The following is a 14,760-nucleotide window of genomic DNA, read 5'->3' on the forward strand; positions in this document are numbered from 1 at the left end:
GGAACCGTTTTTCGTTTAGACAAATGTCCCAAAGAAGGAACCTAGTTAGGGACCCTAGAAAAATCATTGTCACTGTTGCTGGAGATGTACAGGGTACAGATGTACTTTGCTTTCAAATAGTCACGAGAGAGCAATGAACTTCCGAGGGCTCTCCTGCCCATTGCAGAGAAGTGGATGTCTTACAACATGACTTCAGATGGCACAAAAATACGGTATTAGCTGAAGTCATCTTTAAAGGACCATCCGTGAATTAGAATCAGAGGAAGAGACATCCAGCCAGGCAGGTAGGCAGAGTTCCCTGAGGTTCTCACCAGTACGCCTAAGGCTGACCAGGGAGCGGCTCACGCAGGTTCAAGCTGTTCGCTCCTTCCAGAGGGCTTGTTGATTGCTTGCCCCATGCCAGCCAATGGTGGGTAATGGAGGTGAAAGGCCCCTGCTCACAGGACTTGACGCTTTAGTCAGGGAGAGGGCGAACCTACGAGTATATAATCGGCCATAAATATGGCTCAAGTTATCTGTGACTGGGGACCCTGGAGCCTGTTAGGGACGATGGTGCGAACATGGGGTGATGGGCAATAGACAAAAAGGTCCAACGCAAGAAGAGACTGGTATGTCTGGGGGCCCGGGGTGGGGTTGGGAAGGCAGGGAATCTGGGGGTGTCTGTAGGCAGGACAGTAATGGGAGAAGACGAAGAACACATCAGGTAATTACCGTTGTTGGCCCCAGCAGTGAAGAACCATAGTCTGGTGAGGACAGGGAAAGACAGAGACATGGAGAGTGAGAGAAAGAAAAGGGAGGAAGGGAGAGAGCAGCTCCAAGAACCAAAGCCACATCTCCTGCAGGAGAGAGATCCCTAAGCACAGTCAGCTGACTAGAGCCATGCTCCGGCATCAGGTTGGGTAGACGACCGCCTGCTAGTTGTGGGGTTGGAGCAAGTTAGTGTTTGGATTCCCTTTTATAAAACATGCCCCGTGACCAGAGACGACCTGCGCTTATTTCAACAGCAGTGACTACTCTTTCTAGTGTTGTATTTCTTTAGACACTAAATGTATAGATTTGAATGTATAGATTATCAAGAAAACTTACATCGAAGTGAGAGATGATTTAAAAAAACAAAACATTTGATGTGTTATTCACACTAGTATTCCTCCCATCCGCCCAAAGAAGTGGGGTCTAGCTATGCAATGCTTGCCCCGAGTTACCTTGGAAACCCAGAAAGCAATCGAAGGTACAGTCTACCCAAAAGAGACTCTTTAGATAGCCATGTATACAGAAGAAGGGAATTTACCTACAGACACAGCATGGCTTTACTTTGGGGTTTTCAGTTTCGTTTTCTGTGCGTGCTAAGTACCACCGAGCCACGTGCCTGCACATCCTCTCTTCCTTTTTTCTACAAGTCTTACCCAGTCCTTGCCAGTTTAATGCTGCAGGCATTTCTTACACAGCTTAGAGAGCTGTCTTCTCCCTCTTCTATATCAAAGTCTTCAGCAAACAGCATACACTCCTCTACCCTGTCAGGTAGAAGCCTTCTGGGTGGCATGTGCCTTCCATTTTACCGCCTCTGCTTTCAAAAAGAAAGCCGTGCCATCACCGTTCATGTATGACATATTTTATTTAATGAGCTCAAACTTTTCCCTCAAAACCGGGACATGACGTGAGTTATCCCCCATTTGAAAACTAAATGTTTATTTCCTCTCGGTCAGAGAGGTGGGTTTGTGTTTCCCTTTTGATCTGTAATACTGTACAAAGAGAGGCTGGAACTCTGCAATTCTTCTTCACAAGATGGACTTGGGAGGGAGGGAAAAAACAAAACAAGACACCATTTCTTGGTTGCTTTTAAATATACCTTCCCCCTCACCAGTGAGCTGCCCGTTTAATTATTGTGTCTCCCGAGAGTCATGAGAAATCCTCTGTTGAGAAAAATGTGTTCCAAATTTCAATCTTTATCCCACTGTAAATCTTCAGGCACACTTACTCTCTCTGGCCCCAGTCAATGGTGGCCACTGGGGCCAGGGCTGGGGGAAGGAGCCTGCCCTGGAAAGGGCAGCGTCCCTGGTTCAAGGCATCTTGAAGTTTGGTCATCTTCAGCTGTAGGAAAGAAAGCCTGTTCCTGAGCCAGAAACCAGATGGGTAATTTGCATAAACTTGTTATTCGATTCAGTTCTGAGGTCTTTCACCCGCAAGGTGGAGAAGAGTCCACAGGGGTGTGCCGGGCTATTCCAGTTACATCCGGCTACAGAACATAAAACTGTGCTGATGCAGGCCCTCCTTGTGGACTCTCACTTGAGGTCACAAAATTGGTGGTGATTCAGAACAAATTATTGGGGGGGCAGACCCACCTTTCTTGCCCCCCCCATACATTCACATCCAATTCACACCACCACCCATGATAGCTCAGGAATCCGTGGATGACCCAGACATAGCTCCCCCACCTTTAAAGATGTAAAGTATCTCACTGGTTCGCCCACATTACAGATCAAGTTAGAGAACAAAGAAGCCAAGAACCCCAACCAAGGGTAAACAGATAATAGAACCCAGTTAACTAAGGACGGGAAGCTAGGCAGGAAACCGAAAAAACAGGTGGAAGACGTATATCACCCCCGCTCACTGCCACATGAGAAATGGTGACTCCGCATCCACAAGTGATTCCAGAGACTCACAGTGACGAAGAGAAGTGTTAAGAAGCTATACTTTCCACCATAGTGCACAAGCAGGGACCTTGGTTGCCCTGTGAGCCCCAGGGTGTGAGAAATGGGTGTTGTGATTTTGCATGAGTAGGAAGTCGCTTGGCCAAGGCACAAATGAGGACATTGTCTTTCAAAGAACCATGCCATACTGTGTCTCTGGGATGCTGTTCCTGCTGCTGTTTTTCAGCAATGCCCAGTTGCACAGGACAAAGTAGCTCTGTTGTCTGAGGCTCGTGTTAAGGAAAACATTGCTCATTTTTCCTGCACTTGTTTTTCCAAGGAGCTGCGGCAAGCGCATGCAGATCAGGCAGCCCTGGTGTACTACTTCAGTGGAACTAATCTTGGGACTTGATTCTTCCCAGTGGCTTCACATACACTGAGAAGGGAGTAGGCTTGCAGCTGACTAAATTTAGCCTGCTCCACTCTCAGAATGGCTCATCTTGTATGAAGCCCAGCTCCGGGCCCATTGGATTTTGGTTGTTGATGTTTCAAATCCAGCAAACGTACCGAGTGATGGAGCAGCTGCCATTGTCAGTGACTCGTTGGGGTTTTCCAGTGACATTTCAGAACTCCCCTGCAATCTCCCTTTATGGCTAGTTTTTACTTCAACACTTAAACAGTATCTTCTACGCCCCAAAGAATTAACTCCGTTTAGATGTTTCCCAGTCCTTCCTGCAGGGGGAAACACAGCCGCTGCGTGACAGGGTTCTTTGCTCAAATGAGCCCTTTACAGTGGGACTGATTTTAAATAGCCAAAGCTATATGCAAAAGGAAACATCCTGTTCTCGGTCTTTAGATTTCCCACTGTTGGGCAAAGTTGTCATACGCTAGACAGAGGCATTCGCGAAGAGTAAGAAATTAAAAGCTCCTGCTGTAACCCAAAATGGAATCAAAGAGACATCACTTGCATATTCTTCCTAAAGGAATTTTTTTTTAATTATTCCAAGAGCTGATCGTGTCTGAGGTAGGAAACCTGAGATTCCGTAGGGTCACTGACTTACAAAATGTTACTTCTAAAGCTTGCCTTTGATAGCAGGGTGGGGAGAGTGCAGAAGAATGTCCAGTGAGTCTAAGAAACAGTCTCTTTCTGGGTGAATGTCTTCCCATGTGGGACAGCCACCCTCAGAAGCCACGTATAGATATGAGGGCAATATGGCTGAGACATCTGTCATCTCACTGATTGCCGTGGTTGAGTCAGCTGATCTGACTCGCTAGATAAATGTCCTCCCACTCCCTTTCTGTCCCACATGTGCCCTTCCAAAGCTGCATGCTCCATTGAAAATGACCTTCTCCCATAGAGGAAGACCATCCTCCAGTCAAGAGTATAACTGCAGTCCCCAGCTAGAACCTCCGAATAGGCCCTCAAGGCCAAATGCTGCCCCGCCAGCCTAGCTGAGGCAGGAACCATTACATGGCTTTGTGCTTACAGCTCCCAAAATGCAGGCCTCTTCGTTAAGTGTCATCTCATTTAATCTCATTTCTCGTGGATGCCCTGAGCTAGGTCCCCTCTTCACTGATGGGTGACTATGTCAGGAGTCTGTCATCCAATGCTGCGAGCCTGGCACAGGGGAGAGTCTGATACATTGACAATGAGAAGGTAAGTTCTGGAGGATCCTGGATCCTGTCTACCTCCTAAGCCTAAAGAGTCTCTCCTGGAAACTCGTGTTCCCTGATCCTCCAAGAACCCAGGCTCCTTGTCGAACCCTTTGGCTCTGCCTTAAGCAAACTTGTTCATCTCTATGGGTTCATCATCCGAGAGACAGAACCAAGGCAGACTTGCAGTCACAATCTTCACCATGGACCTGGCCAAGTTCCTCAAACTCTGTTTTCTCCTATGTCCGTGAACACCATACTAATGACTTTGTCAGGTTGCTGTAGGGCCCGCAGGGACCATATGACCCCAGAGCTCAACGGATAGGGTGTGCTGTTGTAATCATAAACATCAGAAGTGTCACCTGGGCTGGTGCTTGGCCCAGGTGATCTCAGCGATTTTCCCTGTATGTGGAGGTAGATATGCACAATTCATTTGTGCCTGTTGTATAATACTCATACAGATGCCCTCTATAATCTTCTTAGGCTGACAATTTGGTGCTGCGCTGTGTTATTTCAGCCTGTTTGATTCGTTTTATTTTGTTTTGTTTTTGCTTGGTTTAGTTTGGTTTGATTTGTTAAGACATGTTTTCTCTGTGTAGCCTTGGCTGTCCTGGAACTCACTCTGTAGACCAGGTTGGTCTCAGACTCAAGATCCACCTGCTGCTTTCTCCCAAGTCCTGGGATCAAAGGCACACTCCACTACCACCTGGCCTACTGCAGCCTTTTACCATGCAAATTCTTTTTTTTTTAAGATTTATTTATTTATTTTGTGTATGAGCACACTGTAGCTGTCTTCAGACAGAAGGGGACATCAGATCCCATTACGGATGGTTGTGAGCCACCATGTAGTTGCTGGGATTTGAACTCAGGACCTCTGGAAGAGCAGTCAGTGCTCTTAGCCACTGAGCCATCTCTCCAGCCCACCATGCAAATTCTTAAATGCACTCTAAGCTTTCTCTTGGCTTGGCATTTGGGACATTGTAGCTTCCTCTTATGTGGGCACACACTCCCGCACCCTTGTGGGAGTATGGCACAAATACTGTTCTGAGGTGTAGTGTAATGCTCCCTCCATCCTTCTAGCTCACCATCTGGTGATATACTTGATTACGTATTAACTGTTACCTTCAGCTGGCCTAGGTGACACAGCTGCAGGACCCCTGTGCAGGAGACAGCAGGTCCCGTGAACCCGAGTCTCTTCTCATGACTTAGCTGTCTGGCGCTCTGCCTCCCCGGACTGTTTGCTGTACAGAGTACCTGTGCCACTCAGAGGACGCTGCTTCTGGGCCCTTTTGTAATGCCTCAGACAGAACAGAAAGGGATAGAGGGCCCAGCGACATCTCTAGGGTCGCCTGGCAACTCTGGGTAGCTCTGCGCATGAAAACCCTAAACTTGCTGTTGCCCCACCCCCACTCCCAATCCCCATATGCTCCCAGCTCGAACTCCTTCCTTCCTTCCCTGCACTTCTCTACCCAGACCTGTTCTTGGCACTGTGCTGTACCTGCACCTTTTCATCTCCTACCTCTTTCTTTCCCACTTCTGTCCTACATCCTTCCCCATTGCCCACTAAGGGTGTTGTTAAAGCCCCTGGGTACCAGCTGCAGCTCTAATAGAATATCCAGGGGCCATGAAGCAGGTAAGGCTGCGTCTGCTTCATTGCTTCTGTATGGTGGTGCTGGTTGTTCTTGTTGTTGTTGTTGGTGGTGGTGGTAGTGTGTGTGTGTGTGTGTGTGTGTGTGTGTGTGTGTGTGTGTGTGTGTGTGTGTGTGTAGGGGTGTGTGTGTGCGTGTGAAGCTGGGGCTAGAGACTGAAAAGTTCCCTGTCAGTGTTTCCTGCAAACAGTCTCCTGTACTTGACTGTGATATTTTAGGCTTGGTTACCTCCCCCGGCTGATCTGTTGCCTCTGCAAATTCAGCTGGCAACTCTTGGCTCCATCGTAATGTGGCTCGAAATACACTCTTCTGGGTGATAGGGTTCGGCTAAAATAAGCACAGAAAGGCTATTAATGGCTGCAAAGTTGGAAACTCCGATGGGATGTCGGTGCTGAGAGCTGTGTTGTAGACTGGATACAGTCCGGACGCTAACCCGCTGTTTCTGCTCTTCCCTCATGCCTTCCGGGATTCAGAGAGAGGTAACCAGCGATTGTTCACTTCTCCCCTTCCCTGGCATCTCGTGCATCTAGCAGAACTCACCGCTTCTTCCATTCCATCCCCCGCTCACCGCCTTCTCTGCCTCCGAGGGCAGACCTTTGCTTTGTGTAGCCTCCCATCATCATCATTTGTACCCGGGCCCTAACCTACCTCTGTGTTTGGTTCTGTTGGGGGAAGGAAGGTAGTGGACTGAGTGACTAAGAGTAACGGCCACCCTACAGACCTCAGGTCTCTCTCACTAATGGCTGAACATATGACTCAGCACGCCGGGGAGGAAACGTGACCGATATGTCCCATGTCACATCGAACCTGTGATACATTGAGGAGGGACAATGTGGAACTTGGTGGTGTTCTCTTAAGTTTCCTATCTGTCTAGCCAGAATACAGTTAATTTCAGTATCAGTCATTAGCACAGCACAGCCAGGGAGCCCTCCTGCCCTTCTGGAAGGGTGTTCTCCATGGAGAGGCTATACCCATGAAATTCATGGTGTTTATACAGCCTTAAATGCCCTGAATGTCAGCCTCCAGATTGATGGTTGATAGAATATATATTTTTTTTCTCCATGGGGGGGGGGGGGGAGAGAGAGAGAGAGAGAGAGAGAGAGAGAGAGAGAGAGAGAGAGAAGTGCCAGCCATAGTGAGGAGACAGACCCAGGTATGAGCTCCTCTTTGCTTTGGGCTCCCTCCTAGCTCCACTCCCTATTGTAGTGACCATTTTTGTGTCTCGCCCTGTGGTTGGGCAAGTGAGACAGACAGCATGGACCGAGCGAGTCATACTTAGGGGTTGGGACTAACAGAAGACATGACTAAGAGAAGCTCTCCTTTGGGGGACCTCCTGGACCTGAGCATGGCTTTCTTGCCTCCGTGTACCACAACTCCTACAGGAATCCACAGTGAGGAGGTGTCCAGACATTAGCCAGCTCTTGCCTTCCTCCTTCCCTCTGTGTCTAGGTCTCCTTACTAGGAGACAGCTGTGACCGCCGTCCTGAATTCAGTGAGAGTGCACACTAGAGAACGCTCTGCCTTCTGTTCAAGCCCCCTCACTCCTGGCAGACAGTAGAACTCTTTACGCAGTCCATATCTCAAGAATGTTCCTGGAGAGGCCCTGGCTGTACAGAATGTGTCCACCCCAGGTGGCGAGGTTCTGGGCTGCTCCTTTCAGAACTCAGCATCTTCCTAGATGAAGCAGAAGGGGAGAGAAATTTGCCAGGTTGGAACCCAAGCTTGTTGAGATTCCAGATACCCATGCCCGGTGTGGCTAATGTTGGGTACGGTGAAACAGAGAAATACCCCTCAAGGCAGGCATCAGGCAGGTTCTCTTACGTTTCTCAGTTTCCTGTACCCCAGTCTAATCTGAAAATAAGGGCAGTCAATCTTGGAAACTGGATTCATTTGTCTCCTCCGCCCTGGAGGTGTTCGTAGCCACATTTTGATTCTTGTCAGCACTCTATCTGTGTTTTGGTGTGGGTCCACTTTCCAAATTCAAAAACCCCTTGCTCATCTCCTATGCAGAGCAAAGGGGAGAGAAAGCTTCCTCCAGAGGTGCTAGAAGTAGTTAGCCAGAGTCCCCATGCCTGTCTCCTCCTGATAGTGGCTTCACCTCGCCATCTGCCAGGAACCACACTGCAGCCTCGTAGCTTCCACAAAAAGGCGGGCTGGGAGGAAGGGTAACTGCACATGGCTTAGGAAGTTTCACAGACAGTCAATGCAGGATTGAGTAAAACATCTGTCTTAGTTAGGGTCTCCATTGCTGAGAAGAGACACCATGACCAAGGCAACTTTTATAAGGACAACTTAATTCCAACAGGCTTACAGTGCAGAGGGTCAGTCCATTGTCATCATGGCAGGAAGCATGGCAGCATTCAGGCAGATGTGGGGCTGGAAAAGGAGTCTACATGGCTTCTGTTTTCCCTTCTTCTAGATATCTGCCATGATCCTCAGGCAGCTAGGGGGAGGGCCTTGAAGCCCACCCTTATAGTGACACACTTCCTCTCACAAGGCCACATGTATTCCAGCCAGGCCACTCCCCCTAGTAGTGCCACTCCCTGAGCCAAGCATATTTAAACCACCACACCGTCCTTCAAGGAAGGAGGCTGTGTCCCAGAGCAGGCTTTTCTTTACATTCTCCTCATTTATAGTGCTAACCCCCACTTAGCAAACGTCAGCCAAGGACCAGCCTGCACAAAGTCTCTGCATAAAAGCATACATCCCACCTGAACAGATATGAGTCACTAGATGAAAGATGTCATCTGGGCTGTGGAGGTAAGATATGCCTGCAGGGGAGGTTCCGTGGGGCAGTAAATGGGAAACGAGTCTAATGGGAAAGAGGAGGAGAAAGCCACAGGGCATTACGTGGACATCTGTGTGGCTGACAAGGTTATCATGTTCTGGGTCTCCCCAGAAGGTAAAGCTAGTTCAACCAGCAAAAAGTGCAAGGAAGAAGGTTCCAGTTTCTCATAAAGAGAAACAAACTGTATGTATGTGTGTACGTATGTATGTATGTGTGTGTGTATATGTGCATATATACCTATATATACATATTGCACATATATACACGTATACATGTACACACAGACACACACACGCGCGCGCGCGCGCACACACACACGCACGCACGCACTTGTTTTCACTCAGTCACCGGAAGCCTTACAGCAAGGCAGACTACTTCCATAAGGAAGTGAGACTTCTATCTGGTATCACTTGTCAGAGTCCCTGCAGCAGGGCAGTTAATGTATGCAGCAGCTAAGAGGCCCTTAGACACCTCAGTTCATTTGGCAGAGAGAGAAAATACATAAGTAAATTCCACACCCCCTAAGAGGGCTGCCGGAGAGATTGACAGAGTTAGCTAGGAGGCTGTTTTTAATAGCAGCCCTTTGAATAAAGAATTGTTTATCCGCTCATTCCACAAAGACCGAGCAAGCCCCCGTAGGGTGACCGAGATGCCGTAGAGCGGAGAATAATGAAAGCAATGTCTGGTTCTTCGCTTTGCCATTAAGAAATTTGAGGCTGTCAAAGATGTCTTAGCGCTGACATTTTTCTCTCTGGCAGAACCTGAGGCTGGTCCTCTGGGGGAATAATTACCGGGGAGAGCAGCAAAAGGACAAGAAGAAAGGATTTGGAAGCACAGGGGTTCAGTAATCAAACTGCTCGAGGGACTTGAGTCCTGTCAGTGGCGTCTGCCCGGGGTTTAAGGAGGAGACATGAGGTTGTGGCTGCAAGCCTCCCACTCCCTGCTTTGTAGAACAGAACCCCACAGCTCCCACAGTGGCAAGAAACAAATGGGGTGGGATTCCGAGCAAAATGGCCTGGCCCACAGCTGCTTTGACAGACAGGCCCTGGTCCAGCCTTACACAGGGTGTGAGCTGGAGCGAAGGGTTCCTGTCATCAAGCAGACCATCTTGGACAGTTAGATATCTAGAAGAATGTGTGGGAAAACAGAAGCCATGTCATGACTGGGGTCTGGGAACCATTTAGACTAGTGGTGTAGTTTTATATGAGCCCCTGGAAGATGCTCTGCTGTATGAGACACCCAGCCACCAGGGAGCAGTAGAGAGCCTGCCTCTAGAGAGAACCACTACTATGGAAGCTAATAGACCCTTTAGTGGCTCTTGAAATGTCCCTACTGCAGACCAGCCAGCTACCGATCCCAGTGTCTGAGCCATAGGGACCCCGTATGTGCTCCATGACACCCCTATGTCATAGACCAGCCGCATAGCCACACAGTATCCATGCTGGTGCCAGCCAACTGGGATGTGAGACGTGATAGGCACATGGCTCCTAGTGATCTGAGTTCATGGTCCTGGCGCTGGAATGGTCATTTACCCAACTTCCAGGAGTCCTGTGTCCACCTTCTCCTTAGAGGATTCTGCACTGAGCCTTCCTCAAACCTCACACCTTGTTTTGCTTCTGCATTCTCTGCACTTGTCTGCTCTGCTGACTTCACTGCCTCTCCAGCCTATGCTCCTCCCAGACCTCAAAGACCAAGTCTCTGTGCTGGTGGGCCTCCCCACTGTTGCCCTTAAAGCACCTCAAACTCAGCGTCCACCATCAGAACAAACTTTCAGAAGCATGTGACACGCATGTCTGGACACATGTAAGGATGCTCAGATTAAAAGCTGGGTTCCCCGTAGGAGAATATGCTGTAGAGATGGATCATGGAGTCCTGGGACAGGATTCTTAAAGCCACAGCACCACTACAGCCCCTGTGTGGGCAGTGGATTACCAGGGGCTCTTCAGGCACCCGGGTGCCCAGCTCCCTCCTGTCTTTGACTGTAGTCATTCGAGCTTCATTTGAGCCTTTTTCGCCTTTTTCACCCTGGAGAGGATGTAAGGGCACCGCTCGCATGTCTCTGACCAGCGTGTGAGATTTGCCACTGGGCTTCCTGGCTGGCACCTTGTGGGTCTGTATTGGCATCGTTGATGCACCATGGCAGCTGCACAGAAGGAAACTGGGGAAGTGAATTGACTATTTCCAAAAAATATAAATTATGAAAGTCATACTACAGCTTGGGGAAAGTCACAGGGCAGCTGCATAGTTTTCTGTCGCTACTGTTAACAAATTACCACAAGCATAGGTGGCGTAAAGTGACAGACAGAAAGTGACTCTCTCGGTGCTAGAGGTCAGAGGTCTACAGCGGGTTTTCCAGACATGACGAGGCTGTCATTTCAGAGAAGCACACATGCTTGTCCTTACCCGTGCCCCTCTCCTGTGCCTCCCCTTCCTTGGGATTTCCCTGAGCCAGCCAGACAACCCCGAGACACAGGCGCATCTCTGAAGCCCTGAGTTGGTACATCTGTGAAGACACTTCTCACACACTCCATGAATTAGGACAAGAACATCTCTGAGAAACAAGGGAAGCCATTACTGTGTGTGCCGCACCAGCCCCTTTCCAGAAGAGGGATGCTGAAAACACAGCTTCTTACAACCTGTGAAGAGGTGTCTGGACTCACTGCCGATTAACGAGATGTTTGCCCATGCTCTAGGTCTAAGGAACAAACCCTGTCACCTCCGCAGACCTCCGTGCTGGGGACCAACAGCTATTTTAGGGTGATTCAGGATACGTAGTGGAATTAAGTCAGAGGCATGCAGACCTCTTGACTGTACAGAAAGAGGTGCCACGGAGGCGATGAAGCCTCCTCGGGGTCAGTGAACATTCGTGCATGGCTCTCACCGAGACATTTCTGCTCTATCTATGAAGAAAAAGGAAGAGATGGGCTGCTCAAAACCTGTGAGAAGCCCTCCCCTGTAAAGCCCAAGGCTGCAACTTTCTCCTTTGGGAAGATGTAGACTCCAGACAATTGCCTGAGATATTCATCACCCTCCCCTGAGCTGAAAGGAAATGAAGAGTAATAATAATGACTTTTTAATTATGCCTGTGAGGTTACACAGGAAAGCACAGACAGCACAGAGCTCGTGCTTGGGAGAACTGGTCCAGTGGTTAGTGGTCCGGGTGAGTTCCATTCCTCACAGTCACCTTGGGATAGCATACTTCCTGCCAGCTGTCATTCAGCAGGGCGAGGAGGCTGGATCTTAAAGCTTCCCTCAGAGAATGGCAGGGTAGTGCTGGATAAACATCTCTGCCCACACATAAAGCTGGGTTAATATCCGGGTCTGAGGTCACACAGGTCTAATCTGCTTCTCCAGGGCCAGAAGGACTTGTGGGTTTGGAATGCTTGCACCTACTTGTTGAGATGAGACTCACAAGCCAATGTGACAGTTATTTCTACTTTATATATACCTTGTTCACATAAGCTGACAACAACTTTACGCCATTTTGATAATTTCATTCAGAAAGTTTCATGGCTGGGTAATGGTGGCACATTCTTTTAATCTCAGCACATGGAGGAGAGAGGCAGGGGGATCTCTGTGGTTTGAGGATAGCCTGTTCTACAGGGTGAGTTCCAAAACAGCCAGAGCTACACAGAGAAACCCTGTCTTGAAAAATCATTTCACAATGAGGATTTATTTACTTGCCAACACCCAAACAGTTTTGGCTTGGAGATGTAGGGGTTAGGGGTCTTTGCTAAGCAGAACCAGGAATGAACCGGAAGCTGGTTTGCCTGCATCTGATACCCTACTAGCTGTTCCTTCCTGTTCTTTAGAAGGGACACACACACAGAGGGGAGGGTATAGCAAGCAGAATTTGCACAGTGACAGCATTTAAACAAGCAAGGCCTTGTGGGCCAGAGGGCCAGGCAGGCCTCAAGAAGGCTGTGCTGGGTAGATTAAGCTCTGGTCAATAAAGGGAGGGCTGATGGGCACCAAATGAGGGAAATACCACAGCACGGAATCATGGGGACCCTCATCTTCGTCAGAGAGAGGGGGGGACCTTGATAGAAGGAATGATGTGGAAAGATGGCACGGCCACTCCTCAGCTCTTACAATCCAGACTAGGATGCTTGCACTGTCTGTGTGGCTCCCGGTGTGTCTGGAGAGATTTGGCCTCGGAAACATGGCAGCCAGACCTGGGAGTTGGAAGGAGAAGGGTTGTAAGACATTGCACGCCTTACTGTACCAACCATCTGGGGGATGCAGGAGCTTGGTGAAGCAGCCAAGTACAAGGCTTCCCTTGAGCAGTCCCCAGAAGTGAACTGTTGCTCTTTTGAGTTGTGTTTCCTTGATAGCCCTTGAGACCAGGAGTGAAGGCTTGGGAATACAGTGTGGAGAAAGACCATGTTGGCCTCACAAGACCACCCACCCCAGCAAATCTACAACACCTTTCCCAGACCTGTCCTTCACCCAGTGCCACAGCGCCCATTCCCACCTCCAGGCGATCGCCACCGTTCCCAATCGGCACTACAGACATGTGAAATAGACTTGTGCTTCAGTCCACAAACATTACAAATGATGTGATGGCTAGGCATTGGGAATAAGGCCCAAGTCATCTTCACAGAGCTTCACGGACATGTAGGAGGCTCACTGGCGAGTGCAGTATATACAGGGGAACCTGGGGGGCACCGCTGAGCCCAACCAAGGCAATAGAGTCAGGGTAAACAAAGGCAAGGATAAGAAATTGCTGGAATGCTGAGTACTGGTCAGGCTGGAAGGGAAGCGAGTGGTTCAGAAGATGTCCAGGTGGGCCATAGTATTGGGATCGGGTACAGGACTGTGGCCATCAGGCTAGGGAATCTTTGATTCCAGTATGAAAGATGCCAGCTGAGTAGATGGTCCCTGAAGGAGCAGGAGCCACTTAGGACAGATGCTGAGGACAGGTGAGGGTAGAGCCTGTGAGGTAGGCAGGCAGGGATGGCCTAGCCTGGAGCCACTGTTTAGGACCAACTCCAAGGCTTCCCAGGAAGGGAGGCGGGCAAGGAGGCGGGCTTCCTTGCTAACCCGTCTAGCTTGTCACCCTTCCCTCACCCTAGTATCACACTTCTGGCCAAAGCCTCGTGAGGTCATCCATGAAAACAGCACCAGTTTTTATATAAAGAAGAGGAATGTAACTGCAGAGTAGCTCACACCTCCATTCCAGCACTTGGGGAGGTGGAAGCAAGAGAACTGCTATTATGTGTGGCCAGCCTGGACCCCATCAGGAGACCATATGGCAAAACCCATGACTAGGGTCTGGGGACATAGCTCGGCAGTTAGGAGTGTGTACTGCTTTTATAGAGAACCCAGTTCACAACAGCCCCAACTCCAGCTTCAGGGAGCTCTGATGCCCTGACCTCAGGGGGCACCTGCACACACATGTACACACCCACACAATACATATAATTAAAACATAGAATATATCTTTAAAAATGTTTAAAATACCTAGATAGGAAGATGAGTAATATAAAAATAAGTTCAGTTGCTGTGTGGGGTAGCTCATGCCTACAGCCTCAGAACTGGAGAAATTAGGCAAGAAGATTGGAGTTCTAGGGCCAGCCTGGGCTATGCAGTGAGACATTATACTCCCCCTCTGGAAAACTGTCTCCACTAAAACAGCAAGAAACTTAATTGTGTGACATGGTTGTTTTGAAGCCAAGTAAGGTCACAGTGGGTGTCAGTAAAAACATACAGCCATCAGTGTAGGCCACTTGCTCAAACTGACCAGGTTTATAACACAGGAGGCCAGCCTTGCCCCCAGGGCTAAAGTGTGTCTGTTCAGCAGAGTCCCGTGCCTTTGGTAGCATTCACAGCCACAGGGTCTGTGTGTTCCGGTGTTCCCTCTGGTGGCCCATCGGCTTCCTCGGGCAGCTGTGGGGCTTGCCCATCCTCCGTGCACACATGCACACATCTCAGCCCATGGTTTCACTTCCGCTGCCGAGCTGTCTGCCATTGTGTCCTTCTGCAATTCATATCCTTCCTCATTCCATGTTCATTGTCTCACCATCCTATCTGTGACAGATGC

The 14,760-nt window shown here is 49.3% G+C and overlaps 1 protein-coding gene across 26 annotated transcripts in view; it reads left to right on the top strand.

The window, feature by feature from the left end:
• Nucleotides 1-14,760, top strand: part of Apbb2 (amyloid beta precursor protein binding family B member 2) — a 383,293-nt gene that overhangs the window by 352,597 nt on the left and 15,936 nt on the right. The window contains exon 1 of one of the 26 annotated variants that reach the window (XM_063273122.1): nucleotides 6,022-6,408. The exons of 24 other annotated variants lie outside the window; for them this stretch is intronic. Coding sequence is in view for 1 of the 2 variants with exons in the window: in XM_063273121.1 (XP_063129191.1) it covers nucleotides 8,670-8,689 (20 nt within the window). In the remaining variant the exon portion in view is untranslated. Of the gene's footprint in view, nucleotides 1-6,021; nucleotides 6,409-7,046; nucleotides 8,690-14,760 lie in introns of those variants that run through there. One more of the 26 variants, XM_063273121.1, reaches the window with a different exon arrangement.

Source organism: Rattus norvegicus, chromosome 14 (genome assembly GCF_036323735.1).
Source record: "Rattus norvegicus strain BN/NHsdMcwi chromosome 14, GRCr8, whole genome shotgun sequence".
NCBI lineage: Eukaryota > Metazoa > Chordata > Mammalia > Rodentia > Muridae > Rattus > Rattus norvegicus.